Here is a 25,139-nt window from a genome sequence, read left to right on the forward strand (position 1 = left end):
TAGTTTTTAAAACTAAATTCCTGCTGAAATTCAATTTACGCATTATATAAACAATTTTCTTTGTGTCAAAAATTTTCCAAAAAATTATTTTTAAAATTAAAAATAAATAAATAAAAGGTATGATTAATCAAGTTGGAATTAAAACAAATTTATACCAATCAATTATAGTTTTAGTCCGCCAAACATAAATAATTTTAATACAACAAATGTGCAGGAACACTGCAGACATGTGTTTATGCCCCCCCCCCATTACAAGGAACGTCTTTTTCAGTGCATAACATGTGAGCTAAAGAATGTAAAGACATTAGACAAAAAAATCTGACTTTTGTCGGATGCCTTTAAATCCACGAGCTCCCATGTTGTGCATTGAAAAAGGAATTCCTTGTAATGCCAAAACATGTGTCTGCAGTGTTCCTGCACTGTGCTTTTAACATTGTTTTATTTCCTTTTATTTTTTAAGCAAAGGTATTTTCATAATTTTTTATAACTAATTTTTGTTTGTAACAAAAATCCATTTTTAATATAAAAATTCCATATTTTCTATACTTTTTTTTTTTTTTTTGCATAATTTTACATAAATAAGTTTTATCAACTTTGGGGACATTAAAATAAAGATTTATTCCATTGAAGCATTACAAACTTCATTATTGTCAAAATTTAAAATTTGACTTATAAATTTTAATTGTAAATGATTGCAGAATATAATGCTTGCTCTTTTTTCTATAAATTTTAGTATCTGCCTTGGACAATATTCAATTTTTTCAACTACTCGGTATTGGCCGAGTATCTGATCAGAATTTGGCCGAGTACCGAGTACTCGGTAAATTGGCCGAGTACCGAGTAGTTACCGAGTACTCGGTACGTCTCTACTTCAGTCGAATGTTAGGTGGTTGTATGAACATTACAAGAAGCTATTTACAGGTTACATTACTAAGATAATTTCAGATGCAAAATAATGGAACAAATGCCTTATTTAGCCAGATTACAACAAATTAATCACAAAAATAATTACTATTTACAGAATTTGTAACAATATGAATCAATCACTAAAAGGTAAGTTGTTGGCCCCTCCGAGTAGTTCAACAACTTCCCAGTAAAGTGAGAGACATGAACAAAGCATCAGAAATGTGGAGAAACATCACCCTAATGAGATTCTATCTAGCTACAAGTGGTTATGAATTTATTTAATAAAAATGCTGTACTTTATTTTTACTAGATTTTAAAGCACATATCTCTTATTTATTTATTTATTTATTTATTTTCAAAAATTTTTATGAATGCATTGTACATACTCAATTAAATCTCATGAATAAAAATGCGTGTCCATATATTGTAACTGCAAAACGGCTGATCTTTTCTTCATAAAAATGCTTTTTTATAAATTTTAGCTCAAGAATGCTAAGTATTGAACAAGGGTTTTTTTTTTAAAAACAATTACTTCTAATATGTTTGTCTTAACCTATTGTTAAGGGAGAATTGAAGTAAATATTTGTCCCATTGCCAAAGGACTGAGAAATTCATCTTTTTAAAAAATTTATAAATAAGAGAGGTGATGTCCATTTTTTTTTTTTTTTTTTGTACGTTTTATCAGGAAACCCTATAGCACCTATAAATTTGAAATTTGGTGCAAAGTTAAATCATATTCGGTTAAACTCAATTTAATAACAAATAAATGTTATTGGTACATGTTTGGAGACTAACAGTTTTCAGACTGAACTAATGACCGTTTTGCTATATTGAAAGGCAGTATTATTATAATACAGAATATGGGATATAGGTGAGGACTGTTATCTTTTCTAAAATAGGAATTTTTTGTACTCTGAGGGCAATTTTCATTTTGCTCTAATTGCAACTCATATTTTAATTAAATTCTTTTTTCTTCAAAGGACAGACTTTAGTTTTGTTCCAAATGTAATGCTTTTTGTTTTAAATTTTAAATCTAATTCCTTTACATCAGGGGAAGAGATAAGGGGCATTTAGGAACAGTTGTCGTTATTCTAATAGAGAATTATATTACTAAACAGAATATATGCTTGGATCTTAAATTAAAAGACATGTGCATTCTAGTTAAAGAATTTTTTTCTTTTTTTTTAAATTTTGGGAGGACATTTTTATTAACCCAAGAGACTTACTTTAAATTCTTAGTACGAGCATTGCCATGTGGGTATAACTAGCTATAAATTTCAATAGAACATATAGTGACATTTTATATTTTGGTGCCTACAGAAAAATTTATTTTGCTAGTTTCAACAACAAGTGTTTCATTTGGAGCAAGACTGAAATGAATTAAGCTTGTGAAGCAAGGTTTCACACTGTATTTAATTTTGTTTCATTTGATAGATTGTTTCGTACAGTTGGTGAATTGAACATATTATGATATGATATGTTGTCAATTTTGTAGAACGCTTTTGTAAATAATTATAAAACTTCTGTAAAAATTTTAACTCTCATTTTGATATAGCACATCATATATTAATTCATCTTTCTTTTAATTATGAAAAAAAAAATTGTAAAAATTACTGTGAAATAAGGTTAGCTTAGAAAAAAAATGTTTATTATTTCTACTTACTTAATTTAGTGATGGAGTCCTGACTTTTTTTTTTTCTGTTTTAAAATTCCTCTATCAAAATTCATTTTCCAATTTTATCTTATTTCATTTCATTTATTTTCATTTATTCACTTCCTTGTACAAAGTGCACAAAATATTATATTCACAAAAAAATTTTTCACTTAATTTATGGCTTAAATTTCCATTTTATTCACCCTAGAATGAAGAAAATATTTGGAAATTAAAGTCTTTAAAACTGTTAGTCAATTTTTTATGTTGTTGAGAGAAGAGGAAGAAATAGGGGAGGGTTTCCATCCCCGAGAAAAGTTTTCAAAATTGAAGTTGGAAACATAATTTTACGCAACTTGTTACAACATTATAAAAAGGAGAATAAGTTGCTTTTTCTCTAAAATGAAGTCAGTTCCTTAGTATCTCTGATGAATTTAAGGGGTCTTTAGCTCCTCTCAGAAATAGCAGTTTTAAAGATGCAATTTTAGGGCTGTCTTGAAAGATGTTGCTTGAGGTGAGGATAAAAAGATAATGGAAGCTGTCATTTGGAAAATTTTCAAAATTAAAATCTTAGATGCATCTTCAGGCTATCTTTTGTAGTAACATCAAGGAAAAGGAGGCGGTTCTGGGACACTCCCTGGAAATTGTAGCAAAATTGACGTCCTAAAAACATTTTAGGCAATCTCTGTTTACATTTGAAAGGTTTGTGATAAGTCTCTAGAAAACAGTTTGACATTGAAATTTTAAAAAAGCAGTTTTGGGTTATATTTTAAAGTATTAGAGCAGAAAGTTGATGCTCTTCCTCAGAAAAAGAGTTCAAAATAGAAAGCCTAAAAAGGGCTCTTAGGCTATGTTTTAGTGTTATTAATTAAAAGATTTCAAAATTTATACTGCAAGAAAAAATGCAGTTTTTGATATGAAGTGAAAAAAAAGTTACTTCATCAGGAACAACTAACCACAGGCGGGAGAGGGGGGGGGGAGATAAAAAAAAAGATTGCATGCATGTGTTTTAGAGCTGCAAAGCCCCTCCCCATCTTCAATGCAAAAATGTTGTATCTCTTTTTCTTTTTTTTTTTTTAAATCTGAATTTGTTGCAGATATGACTGTCTCTTGCCAAATTTATCATGCTGGAATGTCACCAGAAGAAAGGAAAAAATCACACCATGAATTTGTTTATGATAAAGTAGAGGTATTGTGTGAAAATCCTTTTTTATCATTACATAGCAAAGTTGTGTTTCACAATTATCTCAGAGTTTTAAGATTTCTTTCACTTATGCTTTTATGCCCAGCTCAAATAATTATCCTTCACATATTGCACAAAAGCCAAAGAAACACAGATTTGTACGTTTTTGTTAAAAACATTAATATGTATAAATGAAACAGAATGTGTTAATAGTGTTTGTTCCTTATATAAACTACTTTTTGAACCAAATCTTCACCAAATTGATAATGTAGTTGGGTGTGTTCATACTTGGGGAATATTGCTGATGTACCCTATCCACAACTGTCAATATCACAATTGCCAAGTTCCCCACAAAGGAATGCAAAAAGACACATGAAGAGTATTTTAAGTTGTTCAGTTTCTCTCAAAGAGGCCCCAAAAATGCATTACGAGGAGCCCCCAAATCTGTAAATCCGTCCCTGTTCAGGAATGTCATACAAGGTTATTAAAAATCAAAAAGTCCTACCAGTAAGAATTGTAATTTTAGGATCATAAAGTGGTTGTTTTCTATACCAAAAAAAAAAAAAAAACCCTATTATTGCACCACTTTAAAGCCTGTATAAATCTGTACCACATTAAAGTTAAGAAATAGCACAGTGTCAAAGTTTTGTGCTTAAAAATTAGTATGTAATTAAACCAGCATTTTTTTAAGCACCAAAGTTGAAATAGTTGCACACAGGTTTTTTGTTTTTCATGTTTATAAGGAACCCCCTTTTTATTGCAGATAAGTTGTGAGCTCATGTTATTTAGAATAATTTGTGTTTGATTGAAAGCTTTTCTTTTAATCTTTTAAAACCAATTTCTTTTTAAAATCAGAGCTGAATTTATATGGGAAAATTTTGAGATTTTTATTTAAATGTAAGGAAAATATTAATAAAATGTTAAAATGTGTACTAGGAGAGATTTTGTACCAATATAAGATCAATTCAGGGTGGGGGAAAAACTTAAAATGTAATAAAAGGTATTCTTAATTTTTAATTTTTTTTTTTTTTTTTTACAATTTTGTTTAGGTTGTGGTTGCAACTGTTGCGTTTGGCATGGGAATAGATAAGCCAGATGTAAGAAGAATAATACATTATGGAGGTAAGATTTCTTCTCTTCAATTGCAGTATTTTTTAAGGAATATTTTTTGCATTTAGTGAATAATATTACACAAAATAAAGTTACTTAAACTCCTAGTTGAATAGGAAACGCTAAAAAAATTTAATTCACTTTGAGATTCTTCAATGTAAAAACTATTTCTTAATTGTCTTTTAAAAAGATATTTTATTTTTTAGAATAATGCTTTGACTCTCACTAACTGTGCTCATGTTAAGTGAATACTTACTTCACTCAACAATCACATTTCATTTTTAATTGTATTTTATTTTTAATAAATGTTCTGAAATAAAATCCAAACCATAAGATATATGTAATTTTTTAGCTCCTAAAGATATTGAGAGTTACTATCAAGAAATTGGACGAGCTGGACGTGATGGATCACCAAGTATATGTCAAGTGTTTTATGCAAATGGGGATTTTACTGCATCAAAGTCAGTTTCTTTTAAATTTTATTTTTAACTACAATTAGTACAATGCACCTTTTATTCTTCTTCATTTTTGCAATTTTAACACGGACCATTTTCATTCAAACTTGTAAAATTAATGGATTATTCAATGTGGAAAGCCTATGTCTCACACCATTTTGAAATGCTGTTTGTTTAAAAATATCGTGAAGTTGAACTGAAATCAAAGGATCATCTTTTTGTGCAATTGCGAGTTTTGTGCAAGGTCTGTTTTTCGGATTGCGATTTTTGTAAAGTTTTTTTTAAATTTGAAACAATATTATTTTACTTTCTTATTTCTTGCAGCCTTGTTATTTCTTTGTAAAAAAATTGCATTGTACAAGCTTTCTTATTCTCAATGTATTGAAATGATAAGTTTTTTTTTTCAATCATGTCAATTTTCAATTTGGTGTTTCCTGTATTTTCTGAATAAACTAATATTTGCTGTTCTTAATAATCACATCCGAGGGTTGTTAATAAATTGATGGATATAACAGCAGGATAAGAGAGGGAAGAGAGGTGTGAAGAGGAATTAGGATGGAAGAAATTTAGCAAGGAAAAAATATATTGAATGATTAATTCAGAACAATCAGTTTGGGGTTATTGTTGCAAGGAATTTTTGTCTTATCCAATTCAAAAAACGTCACTTTTATTCATGTTAAAATAGTCTTGACAAGTCAACAAAACAAAAAGCAACAGCAGATGGCAATACTTCTTTATATTTTCAAACTCTTGGTTAAAAGTTGAATAACTTTTCTTTATGACTGTGACCTGTTGACTTTCAAGTAATTTAGATGTGTGTTCAGTAAGAGACAGAGAGCATTACATTGTATTGCCATTAATGTTGTGCTATTGATATCAATTCTGAAACCTTTTCCAGCTTTTTGATTCTTATAATATCCACTCCCCCTCATCAAGCAAGAAATATAAGTGCTTACATTTTATTCCGTCACCCACGAAACCTGGCAAATGTGCTTGGAATTCAAGGAAATTTTTGTGACGAGAATTTTTGAAGTGATTTACAAAGGCATTAAACAAAGTTTAAGTCATTGAAAGGCACATCAAGTTCATTTACAAATTGAAAACTTATTTTAGAAAACTGAGCTGTATGAGTTCAGTTTTGGGAGACTTTCAGTTATGAAAATTTTTGACAACATTCTGCTTGGCAACAACTTGCCAAGTATCTGAAATCACAATTTTTCTATATTGTGCTACAAGATATATAGTTTTAAATTCCTAAAGCGCAGGGGCGTAGCTAAGGGGGGGGGTTTTGGGGACAAAACCCCCCCCCCGAAAAGTTAGTCTCAAAAAAAAAGAGAAAAAGAAGAGAGAAGAGAAAGAAAAAAAAGAAGAAAAGGAAAAAATTCCAAGCGATTATATATATATATATATATATGTATATATATATATATATATATATATATATATATATATATATATATATATATATATATATATATATAAAAGAAGTAACCCCCCCCCCCCCCCCCGAAAGTCGGGTCTAGCTACGCCACTGCTAAAGCGTACCTTCAAAAGTGCTAATTTCTGCATTGGTTCACCTACTAGTTATTGTTTTGTACTTATTATTTTTTCTTGTGGTTGCATCTGTTTGTATTTTTTTTTTTTTAATTCTTTTATGTAATTGCCTAGTTTGACCTGACTATTATTTATGAAAATATTACTGCATAGCACTTGTACTGTGCAATATATTTTGTGTAATTTCTTATAACTTCTTAGATTTTATCTAAAAGACATAAAGAATGAAACATTTATGGAACATAAAGCAGACATGATAGCAAAAATGCAGCAATATTTAGGTTCAGTCAAATGTAGAAGACATATGTTATTGTCTCACTTTGAAGGTCATGAAGTTACCAACGTTGGAGGACATGAAAAATGTTGTGATAACTGTAAAAAAAGGTAAGTTTTTTATATTTAGTGGAAAAAATATACATTTCTATATGATAATGCGTAAAATGTTTGTTGTGGCAGTATTTTAAATTTTTGTTTCGTTTTTTTAAACTTGTGCTTTGTATTATTCATAAATTTTTCAATGTTTAAGTCTCTAAAGGGTCCCCTTTTCTCTAAGCTTTAGCATTAAAAACCCTGTTTTTTGAGCACATAACTACTTTTGGAAGAGTGAAATTTTGAACTGTGTTTTCAAAATATGTATTTGTTTATGTTGCATAATTCTTGATCAGACTCTTTTCTTGATGTGCCTCTTTTTGGAAGAGGTAAGCATTGGTCGATCATACTGTAATATTTGTAAAGTTTTTTTTATAGTTTTTTTAATTATTTTTTTACAGTTCTTAAAAACACAGTACTGCTAGTACTACTAATTATTCAGCCGTGTGCAGGTAAACGGCAGTATCTACAAAAATGAGTTTTTGAGATATTTGAAGAAACACGTTTTTGATTTCCCACAAACATTAATATAATATTAAAGTTTGATTTTAGGTGATTCTATATGTTTATATCGAAATATTTTTTGGGTAATCTGTTTCAATTTGTTTTTTTAATCAAAATTTTGATCAATGCAGATACTGCCGTTTACCCGCATTTCGCACTAGTAATTTTCATCCACTTTTGACTGATAGTTAGCAGTAACTGCACAATATGCTATTGAATGACCAATAATTATAGATTCGACATAATACGGAGTTGATATGTTATTACGAAGTATATTTATTGCAAAGTGAATGATATATTTTCTTTTAAAACATAAATAAATACCATGTAGACGCTTGACATAAATTTAAAATAAATGAATTAAATGTAACTTGAAAATAAAAAGAAAATTTTATTTTCTTACATACAAAAATGAAAATAAATGCCTTTATGTATATATGTTGGTTTAAAAAAGATATAACTTAAACATGTATCAAACAAAATGACCTACATACATTTAATTGAAATTTAATGCAATAACATATACGTACCTACCCAAATACCAGATATACTTGCTTATTTAACAGTCCTTGCTAAACAAACTCAGATTTCTAGTTTATCATTTTTGACTTTAATAAAACGTTGAATGTTAAAACACATCAGTAGATTTTTTTTTTTTTTACGCATCTCGAGCAATGCATTGAGCCTGAGTTCTACGTCGTATTTTCGTAGGCAGTCTTGGAAAAGGGACAGCATAATTTGCTGTCTCCGCTGGAAGAACTTCAGCATTCTGCATGGAATTTTGAGTTGAGGATGGATTGAATGAGTGCTCTTGCTCCGATTCCTGGGCATATGTTTTGATTGCTTACGGCATTATCGAAAACTCTTTTATGTTCCTGTGTTGTAACTTGGCAACTGCTTGATTCTTTAGGCATTTTTACAAATTATGAAGAATCGCTTAATGAAAATTTAGGCAAAAGAAATGCTTCGTATGTTAACAATGGCTCTCATCGAACAACTAAAATTGCAGCCGCTTAATATTAAAAATTGCGGAAAATATTGCCTGCGACAAAACAAAACAAATGGAACAAACTCGTTCTGTTGCTACATTTATTTATTGTCTGCCAAGTATTGCTTGTGTTTGCTCGTATGTTATCTTTTATAACTGTGTGTTAGCAAGAACTGATTTTGTTTTATTGTTTTTAGAACACGAATATGACGAATCAAAGAACATTTCTTTTTTATTTTAATGTCTGAGGCCTGTGAAATTACAAAACGTTTTCTTCGACTTTATTTGAAATAAAGTATGGTTATTTTCCTTAAGTAATGGTTTTAAGTTTCTCTTGCGCTGAAGGATGCCTGAAGTTAAATTTTTGAGATGCGATAAATCCCAATTTTGCCAATTGATAAAATACGACCTGGCACGCATATCTACATCTGATGAGAAGTGACTAGGAATCATTTTTAAAAATGCAATATTGTCTCTAAATTTGACGAATTAAGAATTTTTTGAAAGGCCACATAATCACCTCCAATCACGGTGCTATTTCTTGATCTTAGTTGAGTTTTAGAAAAATTGTGAAAACGGTTTTTGCGTCTTGGTGCAAATTTTGGTAGCGATTCATTTATGTTCCAGTCTTCAAGCAATGGTTATGGAGCGGCAAGCAAATAAACATGTTTGCACCATAAAGCTGAAGTTATATAGATTTCAGAAATGCAAAAAAAGAAGAAAATGAAAAAATTTGCAATAACTGCTGTAAACCTTCCCACTACAGAATGGTTGTGGGCAAAAAATTTCAAAGATGCAAATAAATAAAAATCAAAAAATTTGCAGTTACTGCCGTTTGCTTGCCCACGGGAGAAAGTTTCCGTTCTTCCGTGTGCAGGTAAAGAGCAGTAAGTGCATTCTGCCGATTACCTGCAAAATGTAGTGATAAAAGCAGTTACTGCTGTTTGCCTGCCCACGGGAGAATGTTTTCATTCTTCCGTGGGCAGGTAAAGAGCAGTAAGTACATACTGCCGACTTCCCGCAAAATGTTGCGAAAAAAGCAGTTAATTACCACTGGTAAAAAAATGCTTTTTTTTCTGCGGCAACCAAATAAAAATGTTTGTACCATAAAACTATATCAATATAGATATCAAAAATGCAAAAAAAATGAAAATAAAAAAATCTGCAGTTACTGCTGTTTACCTGCACACGGCAGTATTCTAGTGTGCTTGTTAAACTGAACCTTGATGCATAGTGAGCAAGGGGTGGATTTGAATCAAGAATTCAGCTGCCATTTTTTCTAGTTGTGTAGCAAAAATTATGTAATACAATATATACATTTCCTAAACTATGCATTGTGTAAAGCAATGAGTTGTGCCTGCCACCAGCTTTAAAGAACCTCAAGGTGCAACTGCTAGTAAAAGCAAAATGTTTTTAGAAATCTAGAATTTAAACTTCATTTATGATTCAACTCTATGATTACCTTTAATGTTGGGGTTAGATTGTAAAGTTTGCATATCGGTATTTCTGAAGAGTTTTATAAAGCTAATGCTTTATGTTGTACTATTATTATTATTTCATAAATATTTGTATAGAAACTAATAAACATTTAATTGATAATTTGATGAATTGTAAATCTTAATTTATCATTTTTAGGTCTAGAAGAGCATTGTTAAATAAAGCAGATAGTTCCTCACAGAAAACTACTGACGATAAAAAAGATTTCACAGTAGAAGCTAAAATACTCTTTGGTGCTATAGAGGTAAAGATCAATATATTCAGTATAACTTTTAACAGAAATTTTTATTAATTATCAATCACAAAAATTTAAATTTAAATAATTAACAGTACAAGTTTAGGAAAGATTAAATTAACTTTTTGTCCATTTTAGTTTCACGTTAGAGTGTTTTACAGTTTTAAGCCTTTACTTTTGTATTTAATATTTTTTCTTAATTCCAAGTTTGATGTTTTCTTTCTTTTGAAATATCTTTATAGTTCACTGGTGGAAAATTTGGTTTGAACACGCCTATATTCATTGTTAGAGGATCGGTAAGTTTTTAAACTTTATTTTGCCCTTTAGATATTAAAAGAAAAAGTTAAGCATTTTCATTTCTTTTTGTAACTAAGTAATGTTGTGCAGAAATTTAATTATTATACGGTTGTTTATGGATTACATAGTTTATACAGTTAATCGGAAATCTTTATAATACTTGGTGTCCGAAAAGTCCTTGACACATTTAAAAAATTCATAGAAAACCAACAAATTGTCATATGAATTTGCGGTTTGCACCATAATACTTCACAGGTTCAAAAGTTTTTATGACATAAAAGAAAAGAAAAGGGGAAAAAAAGAAGAAGAAAAAAGGCATTTCGCAGCCAGGGTGTCAGTATTTGCTATGCTTGTGATTCTTTGTTTATTAATTTTCATTCTTTTTTGCATTTTCCCATGTCAACAAAAACAATTTAAAAGTTCTTCTTTTTTCCCCTTTTCATTTTTTTTTTTTTTGATGTCATAAAAACTCTTGAACCTGTGAAGTATTATGGTGCAAACTTCAAATTCATACGACAATTTGTTGGTTTTCTACTATTTTTTCAAATGTGTCAAGGACTTTTCGGACACCCTGTATAGTTATACTTTATTGCTATTGATTAAACTATTTGCAGGGAAATGTTCGTGTTACAGATCAAATGAAAAAATGCCCAGAATATGGAAAAGGCAAGTAAGTAATTTGATACTTAGTAAGTCCCACAAATTGTTATTTTTGAATATGCATCTTAAATTCACTAACATACTCTTTATACAGGGCTCATAGTCCTCCTATATCTCCTATATTTTCACAATTTGTCAGATATTCTCCTATATTTCCTATATTTTCTCACTAACTCCTATATTTTTTTCATTGAATGTTAAATGCTACCCAAAAATCCACAAATCTTTGATCCATTTTTTTCTTCTTTCTCCCTTGCACTGTGCACTCTTACATCTTAAATGTTGGCATATGTACTAAACTTCTGTTTAATTATTTTTATGAAATGTACAAAATATAGATAGTTTTACTTGCAACTTTTAACTTGTTTTCAATTAATGGGTTTACTTTGTAATTTTAATAGTATAACATGTTAACTTTAAGTATACTGCTGTAAAGATTTTGAAAGCTTTTAATTTTGTCACATATAATCTTACATGTAGTATAAATGACCAGTTGTAGCTCAAAGGATGGTTTTTGAAAATGTATTTTCAGATTTTAGTAACAATTTAACTTTGAGTACTTCATATGTTTCAAAAATCGGTCTTCATCTCAGATTTTTTTTTTTTTTTTGACTCATTTTTTTTATCTACTCGGTTACGGATAGAAATTGGAGAGGATAATGGATGGTTCTATGCTCCACTTGAGCTCTTCTAAAACCGCCTTTCGTATGACAGATTAGGTCAAATTCACCCTTTATATAATGTGTGTTTACTTATATATATACACACATTAACTGTAAGTTATGGAGTGAGCACCTGGTGTTTAAATCAGCCACTTATGAATTAATTCCTCAAAAACAAAACGAAATCCAGTTTTAACATTAAAAAACTGCAGAATGTTTTAATCAAGAATGTCCCTTAATTATGTCCCTTGATATTCCTTAAATGAATCAAACGGATGAGACTGACATCATTTTTCTCTCTCTCTCTCTCCAAAAAACGTGATGCATTAGAGCAGTCTTTTTTTTTTTCCTTTGCCTTTGTTTAGTAAAATTAGTTTTTTTCCCCTCTAAATTGTAAAACGAAGGAAAGGCAAAGTGTTGCACACTTTTTGTAACGATTTTCTCATGATATGTCCAACAGAACCAGTGAGACGAGAGAGACGTGGAGTTGACTTTTCATCGGGTAATGTTAGCGTTAAAGCAATGAGGTACCAATACCGAAGACTATGGGTAGATTTATAACATAGAAAAAAGAATGTCTAAGTTAATTATTATCTAGTTTTAGCAATCAATGAGAGATGCATTTTTCGAAGCACGTAAGTTAAAATCTGAATTTTGTAATTGCTTTTTCATACTGTTTCGTGATAATTTTTTTTAAATAATCAAAGAATGGATATTTTGAGCGGGCAGTATACTTCTAATAATATATCGTTTGATCAGAATTTAATAAAATTCTCGGAAATTGTATGTGGATTCCTCGTTTAAAAAAAAAAGAAAACACGCACACAGAATTTTGCTTAATTGAATCAAAATTGTCTTAAACAAGCATGATTCATATAAGCAACTGTGAGTACAAAAATTCATTTGCTCGCACACCTGTGACTCTTCACATTGCTATGACTTCATGCACTTTAGAATTGTATTGATACTGGCGTTCTTTTTTTTTTCTTTTTTTTTTGTACAGTGCTCAAAACATATTAGAAGCTATACTTTTTCGAAATTCCTATATGTTTTTATACCAAACTCCTTTATTTTCCCTTTAAAACTCCTATATATTTTGCTATCAACCTCCTATATTTTTCCTTTTAAACTCCTATGTATTTTTTTGCACCCTCTATGAGCCCTGTTTATATAATTTCAGTTTTAAGATGTGATTTAATGTGAATTAGTTAATTTGCAATATTTTTTTTTAGGCACAAGACCGATAACTGGTGGAAAGCATTTGGTATGTTTCTTTTTCTTTCTCTAAAATCAAATTTGCACTGTAAACTTGTAAAAATTATTTTGAGTATTTTATCCTTTATCTTTTTTGAAGTGACTTTGTAATATTCCAAAAGATGTATACAGTAAAGTCCACTTACACAAAGGATGCATTCCAAGACCTCTCTGTAATTGTGCAGCAATCTTTTAACATCCACTTTCGGTTAACAATCATTCTTTTTTTCTTCTCGAAAGTATACAAAACAAATCTTATTGAAAAAAATTACAAAATTATTTTTAGTGAAAATAGGATTTATATTGTATCGATCGGCACATTACATAATAAAAAGCAACATATGTGGACTACATGCAGCTGCAAATTATCTCAGACTTTTGTATTAGCATAATGAGGTATATTTTCATTTGGATTGATCAAAAAATAAGAGAAATTTAGCTCAAACATTAGCGACACTAGAAAAAACGTAACAAGTACCGCACAAAATTTTTTTTACTATTTTTGAGTCAGAATCCAAAATCTGGAAAGATCACGGTGCATATCATTCTGGATTTGGGGTCCCATATTGTATTACTACGTCCTGCATAAAGAACTACTTTTATACTGTATTTTAAGCAAAAAAGCTGTATTCACCTTAGAATACTGTTTTGATGCATTAAACCAATAATCAATGGATGAAAGAGCGAAATTAAGTACAATATTGTATGTACTTAATGCAATAATAATAAAATGTAGCACTATGATAGTACAGTACATTAGATAGAGTAACAATAATTGAAACTGCAAAAAATGAAGATGATGATAATTGGTGCTGGTTAGCTGATTATATCATCATCAGTGCTCTCGTACATATCAAGGATTCTCACCACTTCTATAATTGTTTCTTTCATCTTTTCTAGATTTAAATAAAGCAACCTACTGAGATACCGTTTTATTTGTTTAACTTTCACGCATGAATTGAATAAAATAACATTGGAAAAATGAAGTGGTTGCACATGGATGGTTAATGTGGCAGCACATTAACAATGCAATGTGTAGACTGGTAGGGTGTGCAAACATCCGCTTTCAGTGATGCTAAAGGGATGAATGTCCATTCGCAATGCCTATATTTAGTAGCCAATAATGAAGCAGATATTTGCACTTCACACTTTGCTTTGTAAAAACTTGTGTTGCTTGCGAGAACTTTGTGTCATCTCTGAGATACGTTAGTTATGGAAAGCTGGTGTTATAGAAATTTCGCATAAGTTAAATTATATTGTAGTATAAGTCCACTGTAATCATATGCGTATTTAAGACAAGAACCACGATGTTTTTGAATTCTTGGTTCAATTTTGATCTTTATTGAACCTGCAGTTAGTTTCAGCTTGAAATATCCAAAAATCATTTGTTGCATTTTATTTCTGTCTTAATCTTTTGCAGTTTGAAATTCAAAAACAAAAAGAGAGATTGAGAAAATATATACTGCAAACAACTATGTCAATTAGAATTTCCTTAAGCCTGATGTTACCCGGGCAGATATTCTTCTTTTTCAACAGCAGGGACTAAGATTTTAAATCAATTTTATGCACCACTTATAGTGTAGGGGAGACCGGGGCAGGTTTTCCCACTTTTTTTTGTTTTATTTTGTTTTAATTTTTTATTTAAACATTTTGTTAAGTTTTGATTATGCCTTGAATTCTTGTACTTTAGGCTAAGTATTAACATTACTAAAACATAAAAAATTTAGAAAACTTTAAAGAAATAAATATATATTTGTTACCAAGTCACGTTGGGAAACCAACCCCGTAGCCGGGGCACGTTTTCTAACGTATAAAATTGGGTCGGGGCAAGTTTTCTAATTAGTTTAAATGGTCTATAATAGAAGTAAAATAAACATGGAGTGTAACGTAAAATTTATTTTCTAATTCATTGGTAAGTACAATGGGTACATTCTTAAAAATTTATTACATTAAAATGTATTATAACAATAATCAAAGTTAGTCAGAGTCATCTTCCATATCAGTGTGACAGTTAATACAAACAAAAAACAAAGAGTCTTCTTTTTTGACGCACGCTACGTGAGCCCATTTCTTGCAACGAATATTCTTTTGGCTTTGAGTTAGAAAAGGTGTCAAAGCAATATAGGCGAACACAGTCTTCATCTTCTTCCTTACTTGATACATTGGCATATTTAGTTTTATTTTTCTCAACATGGCGAAATGTCTTCTTCTCCCTTTTTTCGTCAACAAATAGCTGAGGCTTCACAGATTGCTTTCCTTTTTCATTTTTCAAAATGATTGTGTTGGACTTTTTCTTTTTTTGCTTCTTACTCTGTTAGGAGTATCCCTTAGAATGGCGGATTTTCATTTTCACCTCCCTTTGCCTGTGCGTTTCCTCGGGGCAGCCTTTTCAAATGGTTTGATTTCTTCGGGGGATGGCAAATACTGTTGAGGCAAGAACCAGCTACCGGCGAGCGAGATGGTTGTGGGTCAGACTCACCTTGGATGTCCTTAGATGTAGAAGGAACACCTTCTGGTAGCCCTAATTGTGGTTGACATGGTTCATTGAGAGTAATTGAAAAGGAAGTGGCTGGACGATTGTCAGAAGTGTTAGTGGTTAGGCATACATTGTTTACTTCATCTGGAGTGGATGTGTCTTTGAACAGATGGGGACAAGCCTTCAGTTGAGACCATTTCAACTGCAGGAACTCGTGCTGAAGGTACATCAACTTGTGGCATTTGGGTTGTAGGAACTTCGGCTTGAAGTACTTCGACCTGTGGCATTCCGACTTGAGGGCCATCAACTTGAAGCACTTCGGCTTGAGGCATTTCGGTTTGTGGAAGTTCGGCTTGAAGCACTTCTACTTGAGGTACTTCAGTTGGAGCCAACTGAACATTAATGAACTTGTGGCGGTAGTTATTTAATGTTCTCGTATTTATATTAAAGTCTATAGAAGCTTTCCTAACACTACATCCATTTCTTATTGCTACAAGCGCTGCATTTATTAGCGCTTGTGAGTAGTTAGTTCCCTCGGTTTGACTTGTTACGGTAATTGCGCACCATTTTCAGTCCATCTGATATATCACATTGGAGAATGAAATTCAGTTTCAGATATGACTTGATACTATTAAAAAAAATCAGATCATTTAAGTAGTTATCCAAAATTTAATTTTAAATATTTAAAATTGTGGTTTTATGCAGTAATTATAAACTGTATTGGCTAAAAATACAAAGTTAAACGGTGAAAAAAAACATAAAAAACATTCATGGAGATCCCGGGGCACATTTTCCAATTAGAGAATGTGCCCCGTATTGAATTGGAATATGTGCCCCAACACCATATTTGATTTTTTTTGTAATATTTAACTGTGAAAATGAAAACTATTTGCCAAAGCAATCACGTCATCAGAACCGTGATGAAATATAGTTTAAAGTTAGGTCCTGACAATGAAACAAAAACAGTATCATACATGTTTTTTTTAATGAAAAGTAAATGCTTGTAAAGTTACTCCCCAGAAGAAAAACCGCAAAAGTTGACGTCTCATCGAGACAAAGCCAGCTGATGAATTGAGGGTCACGTGGAAGGCGTGCGCATTGCTGCAGTTTCACACTGTCCGGTAAGCGTCGCTACCTAGCAAGAAACACTTAAACTATGGCACATTGGAATACGTGCCCCTATAGAATATCTGTCCCGGTCTCCCCTATCAATGCTCAGTGTTTGCTTAGAAGACATCACTGTAGAGAAAATTAAAGTCTCTTATTTTCCTACTTTCCATTTTGAAATTGTTATTGTTTACATAATTGTTTAAAGGTGGCAAGTGTATGAATCAGATTTTTAACTCTTATAAATTCAAGAACTGAACATGAAATTTATTAATGTTCTACAGGTTTTGTAAAACACAAATATCCTAAAATTGAAAGGAAACACACAGCATATAAAAGCCTGTGTTCTTCAAAGAGGGTGTAAATTTGGCCTCTAAATGATTCTTCATAACTTTGTTCATGGTGATTAGTCACTGCATTCTTTTTCTTGCTCTCTTACTTTTTCATCCAGTTTTACACTCATTTGGCAATTGGTAACTGCTTTTCTGAAATCCTCAACGAGCAAAAGATTTAATGAATCAAATTAGGTACTTTTTGATGATGCTCATTGATCTAGGAATTTGATTGGTTAATAGTTTCGCATGAAATCTAGTTGCAGAGTGCAACTGTTGTTTGATAGATAAATGTATAAATTTATCTTTGCCTTTCTTAAAACTTTTATCTTTCTCCTTTTGATCAAACCAATTTTTTTACATGATGACTAAAGGGAAGTAATCAGTTGGGAATTTCGCGAAAAAATATGTATTCTAAGGTACAGAATGTGCTTCAATAGTTTTAAGAAGACCTAATCCAATCCTTAGTGTTCCTCACCTTTTAAGTGTGTGTACTTTGTTTAAATATGGTGCAACTAGTTTTTAATGATAACTCATGAAAATATCACTTTTTCATTACAATAGACAATGTCGTGAAGGAAGGCAATGTTACAATGCAAAATTTCGTAGAGTCCCCCAATATTTTCCTTGCTTGTTTTCCCTCTGTCAAAATCGGGCCCCGAATTTAGCAGTTTTAATGTAAACATATGTATATTAAAAGTAATAAGTGTCAGTTTTGTTAACAAATTGTGCTCTTAAATAACATTTTTTACTTTGTTTTTCATTTTACTCTGAAATTTTGGCTTAAAAAATTGTTGTATTATCCTTAAAAATTTTCACATATCAGTCTGGAAATGTACTGGCTGTGTGCTCTGAACTCAAAACTAATAACACATTGTCCTCAGTTTTGTTTTAATGCTCTAAAATTATAAATAAATAAAGTAAATAAATTTGATGTTTCATGAATCATTTAAAATTGAAGTGATGATCAAGAAGAAAATATCGAGGAGGATGGGTGGATTTAAAATCTTTCATATTATACCTTCCTAAGGTAAAATTTACCGAATTTGATATAAATTTAATGAAAAGAAGCCGTTATTAATAAGCTAATCTAAAGCTTAATGTTAATGTACTTTTATCTCCTATCTAGGACAATTAATGTATACATAAAATGCTTAATACCTTTTCTAAAGTCTTTTTATTTTTACCATTTAAATATAGGTCGCCTTCTGGTTTGTGAAAAATATTTAGTTGAAAAACGCCTGAGTTCATTTGGACAAGGCAGAGTGTTTGGATGTACTGTTGAGATGACAGCAAAAGCAAGAGAATGGTTTCGTAAATATAAACGTAATCCCGAGAACTGTTTGCCCTTAATTCTTGAAGTGAATGCAGAATTGGAAGCTTATGAAGAGAAAAAAGTGACAATAACACTGAAGAAAACGGCTGAACCTTCAGTTCAAAAGACAAGGTATTGCGTTTAAGCACTTGTTTAAAAAATATTTTAGCTTCAAAAAATCTTATTATCCTTAAATTTTCAAACCTGCTTTTACTAAGCACACACACTTACACACATCAAACTTATTGAAGACAGATTTATCAAATTTTAGAGAAAAAGGGATAGGAGTAAATGGTTTATCTCTTCCAAATTATGTATACTTTTCTTTTGTTCACTTCAGATATGCAAAAAAATCCTGCGATATTGTAGGCAGCATGTTTAGCTATCAAATATAATTTGTCTGAATTGACCCCTGCTCACAAACCTTCATTTATTCTGTTTTGTGATCAGTAAGTTTTGTTTTGTTTTTACTCAGCACTGTAAAAGAAAAATTTTGGTGTAGAGGGTGAAAAGAGAAAATTAACAGAAGTGGAAAAACAAAAAACAGTCAAAAAATTCAGTGCAGATTTCCGATTTCTGCTGAAATTTCTCAAGCTCTGTTCTTCTTTTATAAATATCTACATTAATAAAATTAATTTAAAGAAATTTGTTTATATCTACTGATGTTATTAAAAAGAAGGCTGTGTGATGTAAATATTTGTTATTGATCAATTGTAATTAATATTTATTGTAATAATAAGCTTAAAACAGAATAACTTTTTTTTCCGAAAAATGGAAGTATTTTTCCTCTAACTTTTTTCTGTTTCATTTAAATAGTTTTTCTACAAACTATTTAAATGAACTATTTTTTATAAAAATCTAATAGGTATTAGAATCTTTTCTTTCAATGTCTTTAATGTTCACCTCTAAGCTAAACAATTATAAATATAACTTGTCCCATGTGGTTTGGTTAGCCCCGCTGTTTCGTTCAAACAATTTGTACTCGGTACCCAGCTGGGTTATAAGGAAGATCCTCTTCTCCTGTGCTATATGGCAATCCTATGGCTTCAAGCTAAAGATAAGAGTTAGTGAAAATAATCAATTAGGCAGTGAGAAGCAAAGGGATGTAAGTGGCAAAATTAAAAATTTGGAAATAACCGGTACAAATAGTAAGGGAAACTCTCCTCTATCTTGGGGTAAAAGATAGTACTACTAGTCCTGGTAGGTGCTGCTGTACAGCATGAATTAGGAAAAAAAATCAATGAAAGCCTACCTAGTATGTTATTTTTAAATGTGTTTAGAGGTGAAAGCAGTCGGGAAAAAAAGGAATAAAACCGTTTTTTTCCCCAAAGGGGTTTATTTTCAGTCTGGTGTGGTAAAATTAAAAAATTATTTTTTTTTCAACTTTTCGGAAAGTTTTAATTGATGTTTTCTGCAAAAAGTGATAAAATTAAAAATTTCTCACACTTAAATTATGATGCTGTTTCCTTCTCCCCCACCCCTTCCTTGTATGTTAAAATACTGTCTACTATTTACGTATTTCATATAGATACTATATTAATTTTTCATTTTATCCATTTTGGTATCAATAGGTGATAATGTGCTTTTTTTATATATAATAGAATTCTTAATGCACCATCTGGTTCCTTGGAAATAGAATTAGAACCTTTAGATGAAGATGAGATGCAAGTTCCAGAAGACATTGATCCACGTGAAGAAGAACTAAAAGTAAAGTGTTTCAGTCAAATTACGTTAATTTTTCTAGTTTTGCCCTAAAATATTCTTTCATTATGTATTATTACTTAACATTTTCTTCATATTTGTACACTTTTATTTATGTAAAGATTTTTTTTTCCCCAGGGTGTACTTTTCAAAAAACTAATGGCCTTAAGAAATAGAATTGCAGACAATGAGGCTGTTGCTCCTTACATGGTTTTCAGCAACAAAAACCTTTTGGACATTGCTGTGCACAGACCCGTTTCTTTGAAGTCTCTGTCCCAAATAGAAGGTGTTACAGCTGCTAGAATTTCCAAATTCGGAAAGCAAATGACTGATTTGGTTTGTAAATTTTGTGAAGAGAATGAGTTGGAAAAGGATGTGTTTTCAAATTCTTCAAAAGAAGCAAGTAAGGTAATCATTTTTACATTTGTTTTTCTACATATTTGGTTGGATCCTGTGTTGAAATTGCAAAAACCTTAAAAATTCTTCATGATACCTGATATTCAATTCAATATTTACTTTTTCAACCATGATAGGAGGGATACCTAGGAAAAGAAAAATAAATTCCCTTGTACTCTTTAAACCTAAAATGGATTAACATTTTAGTCAGTATACACTCTTTAAGCCTTTTCAATTAGCTATAATTCTGACAATTGGATTTGGATATGATTGTGAGGAACAATTTTTGAGACATTGATGTGGCACATGCAGAGGCACCCCGAGCTTAAATTTTTGGGAGGGGGAATATTCTCAATTTACCATATAAAAACTGAATTTTACCAAATGACAAGATTTTTGCTGAATGAGGAATATCTTTAGGAGGTCCCTTTGGTTATATGTGGTTTCCTAATTATTTAAAACAGCCTACTGCTTAGAACTTTTTTAGTGCAGTTAGAGTTGATTTTCCAAAATCAAATTTAGTTGTATTCAGCCTGATGACATAAGCTTTATTTCTTTCTTTGTATGTTTTGAGGCTAATCAGCCAATGCACATTTTGGCCAACATTGCTGTAAACTTACCAACCAATGTCCAACCTTTTCGTGATTTCAGGCTTTGGCCACAGGGTTGCCACGCACCGGGAAAACCTGGAATTGTCAGGAAAAATGAAAATGGCCGAAAATCAGGGAAAATGAAAAATTGCATATTTCCGATCGTTCTTAGCGCGGCCCGCGGTTTATGACGTCAAAAAAAAAAAAAAAAACTTTCAGCCTTGTTTTTTTCGCCGCCATTCCCTTCCCATTCGTTGTTTGTCATTCCCCTATTTCTTCTTCCCCCTGCAGTTCTTTTTATCAACTCTCTACTTCTTTTCTTCCTCGTTTGAGGGGGCTCTGTTTAAACGCTGCTTGTTTACTTCAGCAGTTCTGAAGTTATGATGCACAGCACATTGTTTTGTCTGCGAGTGCGACTGAAGTTTTTAATGAGCTGCAATAATCTTTTCATATTTTATATTATTTCTTTAAATTAATTAATGAAATCGTATAATTCTAAACAATTTTGTTCTGTAAATTTAGTTCATTAGACAATTTTAAACTTAGAAAGTTTCTTTTTTACAGAAGTATCGCTAATCTTTTAGTATTTTGGTAAAGACTTCCAATGCGCTTCTTTCAAAATAAAAGTAATCCGATTAAAAAAAAATCTGCTCATCAGAGAAGTTTCTGATCAATGCTCAAAATTTAACTTTATGACAGGGTGCCCACAAGAGTGATTATGGCACAAGTTGCGCCATCAAAATTTTTGGGGGGGGATTTTTTAATTATTTATTTTACTTTATTTTTATTCAAATTATTTACTCATATTATTTTACTTTATTATTTTCATCTGTGTGTGTGTATTTTATTGGGGAGCGAGCACACTTTTCTTTCAAAACAATAATAATTAAAAATAAATAAATAGGTAAAAAATAAATAAAAAAGAGGGTTAAAAATAAAAGAAGCTCTAAGGCGTTCAGAAATATTGGGGGGGGAGGGGGGTTGTGCCATTGAACTTGGGGGGGGGAGCACCCCTGTTTAATGAGCAACAAACAGGGGAAATATGTGAAGCTAAAAGATGCATGATTTTTTCACAAGCCAAAGTCTAAAAGCGCTTTGAGTTCAATGGATTGGAGGGGTAGAAGGCAATAATTGAAAAAGTTTAGGTTTCATAAGTTTTTAGTTCAGATTATTTTAGCAATTAACTTTATTTTCGTGATACAGATGTCACAATTGTTAATTTCGCAGTTCTTTCACTTGATGTAAGGCAGTGGCTCCTCGCTATTGAAAATTAGATATGCTACATTTGCATTAATTCTTTATTACAGTTATTTGCTTCACTTGTGTTAGTACATTAGGGTAGTTCAAAAATACACTTAAAAAAAGGTTTCTCCTAGAAAACAGGACACCACTCAATGTTTTTAGACTTGTGGATAGTAAAATACTGGAAGAATTTTAACTTCCTATCCCAACTGAAAGCCGGTGCTCGACCCCCTCCCCAAACTTCATAAGTATGGGGAGGGGGTTAAAAAAATACATTGAACTGAAAAAACAATGTTACACACTATAATCTACACGAGTTATATGCATATTCATTGCAATAAAATAATTACTTACATAAAAAAAACAGCTGGGGAAATTAAATGTTTCTAAATTTGTGATTTTTTCTATTCTAGGGCTAATGTTAAATTAAGGGGTCATTGAGCAACCTCTTAAAATTTGAGTAAGAAGCTAAAACTTTTACAGCACAATACTATTAGTTAGTTTAAAAAAGATAAGGGGTGTCTTGGACTCGACCTGAGAGAAAAAAAAAATTTGAACCACCCTTAGTACATATTTTTATTATTTCAGCTTGAGTAAATTAAATTTGGTAACCATTGTTTGCAAAGTTTGAAAATGAGGTAAGTTTTATCAAAATTTGAGATGTATATATTGCAAAATGAAGGTGGAGATCGATAACCTGGAATTTTTCTCAAAACCACCTGGAAAACCTGGAAATGTCAGGGAATTTCATTCTTAAACTTCTGTGGCAACCCTGTGGCCAGCCAATTCATGAAGTGGCTTTCGATAATTGGCCAAAGTAGAAACAAAGAAATCAATTGAAAATTGTTTTACTTACTATTAAAAATGAGTACTTCGGTGTACGGTTTTTTAAAAAAAATATTATTGTTTCTGAAACGAGTTCAAATATAAGTGACACCTCTGAGTTAAATTAAACTTGGAATATGTAAAAATATGATCTCGTTTTATTCTGATCTCATATTAAAGCCATTATAAAAATTATTCAGTGAACATATGTGTGCGGTAACAACATCACAGCGTGAAGAAAGTTTGAGTTGCACTCTTCAAAATGACTAATTTTGTCTTGAGCAAATGCCTTGCATATCCCATATGAATACAAAGGCAAATTGAGTACTCAATTTTATGTGTCAACTACCTTTTAAGGGTGATCCTGAGTCTTTTTCTGTTTCATGAACCTATTGTTATAGATTCCAAGTCTATTGTCTCTCGAAATATTTCTTCAAAAATCATGAATTTGTTTGCAAAAGCAAATAGCAAATATAAAGGCAAACTAAAACAAATATGAAGAAAAATTAGTTTTGTTGTTCATATTACAGTCGACTCGCGATAACTCAAACTTCAATAACTCGAAATTTTCGATATCTCGGAAAAAAAGTATTTCCCTGCACCTTTATTACGTTTTTAATGAAATTTTATCTCTTTAATTCGAATTAAATTCACCTTCTTTTTGGTAACTCGAATTTTTTCCTATTCACTTAAAACATTTTCAATCCCTTAAAACTCGAATTTTCAAACAGCTATCCCTTTTCTCCCCCATTTACGCGCTCTAGAGAAGAAAAACGTGTCCTTGGGCTCTTTTGTTAGTGATTTTCACAGTTGTGTTCACCACAGGTATGTGGGAGGGGAGACATGTTTCGGCTGCTGTTTTCTGTGGACAATGGTCGAGTTTCTAGAATAAGCGTTCTCTGAACTGGAATGACCAGTTCCTCGATCACAAACCCTTTCTCGTTCTAGTCATCCATCGTCTTTTTACTTTACTTATTATTGCTGTGAAAAAGCTCAGGTTTATTTGTCATCCAAATATGGCTACAAAACAAAAATGCACTACACTTTCTATTGCAGAGAAAAAAAAAGGTGATTGATGCGGTTGAAAAAGGGGGAAAGAAAAAGATAGATATTGCGAAGGAATTTGGCATTCCGAACAGCACACTCTCAACCATTCTCAAAAATAAAGAGACTATTCTGAAAAACTTTGACAATCAAGGGGATCGAAAAAAAAAATGAAGATAGCGGAATAACCAGAAATAGAAAAGTGCTTGATAAAATGGATTACCCAGTGCCGTACCCAGAACATTCCACTCGGTGGAAACATATTAAGAGAAAAGCGGAGAATTTCGGGAAGCAACTCGGCTTTACAGATTGTAGTGGTTGGTTTGAAAATTTCAAGAAAAGAAACAATATCACTTTTTACAAAATTTGTGGAGAAAGTGGAAGTGTAAGTCAAGAAGTCTGCGAAGAATGGAAGGGATCACTGTCTTCAATTCTAAAAGAGTATGACGGCAAAGATGTATTCAATGCCGATGAAACAGGTCTATTTTTTAAATGTCTTCCTGACAAAACAATGGCTGTGAAAGGGGAAGCTTGCCAGGGTAGAAAGAGAAGCAAGGAACGAGTAACTTTGTTACCAACATGGGCACCAACATGGATGGATCAGAAAAAATGAAGCCAGTAATGATAGGAAAATCAAAAAAGCCAAGATGTTTCACTGGAGTTAAATCATTTCCTGTGGATTATGAAGCTAACACAAAATCATGGATGACAGCCAAATTGTTTGAAAAATGGCTGAAAAATTTAGACCGTAAAATGTCTAGTCAAAACCGCAAGATTGTCCTATTT

At 31.3% G+C, this 25,139-nt stretch overlaps 1 protein-coding gene across 1 annotated transcript in view; it reads left to right on the forward strand.

Moving 5' to 3' along the window:
* LOC129219155 (bifunctional 3'-5' exonuclease/ATP-dependent helicase WRN-like) overlaps nucleotides 1-25,139 on the forward strand; it is a gene marked incomplete at its 3' end in the record, with an annotated part of 71,539 nt that overhangs the window by 41,212 nt on the left and 5,188 nt on the right. Inside the window, 11 exon segments of the mRNA XM_054853478.1 lie at nucleotides 3,655-3,746; nucleotides 4,790-4,862; nucleotides 5,203-5,311; nucleotides 7,061-7,243; nucleotides 10,356-10,461; nucleotides 10,695-10,748; nucleotides 11,364-11,419; nucleotides 16,025-16,137; nucleotides 18,441-18,687; nucleotides 20,157-20,262; nucleotides 20,395-20,664. Coding sequence (XP_054709453.1) covers nucleotides 3,655-3,746; nucleotides 4,790-4,862; nucleotides 5,203-5,311; nucleotides 7,061-7,243; nucleotides 10,356-10,461; nucleotides 10,695-10,748; nucleotides 11,364-11,419; nucleotides 16,025-16,137; nucleotides 18,441-18,687; nucleotides 20,157-20,262; nucleotides 20,395-20,664 — 1,409 coding nt within the window.

Source organism: Uloborus diversus, chromosome 1, assembly GCF_026930045.1.
Source record: "Uloborus diversus isolate 005 chromosome 1, Udiv.v.3.1, whole genome shotgun sequence".
NCBI lineage: Eukaryota > Metazoa > Arthropoda > Arachnida > Araneae > Uloboridae > Uloborus > Uloborus diversus.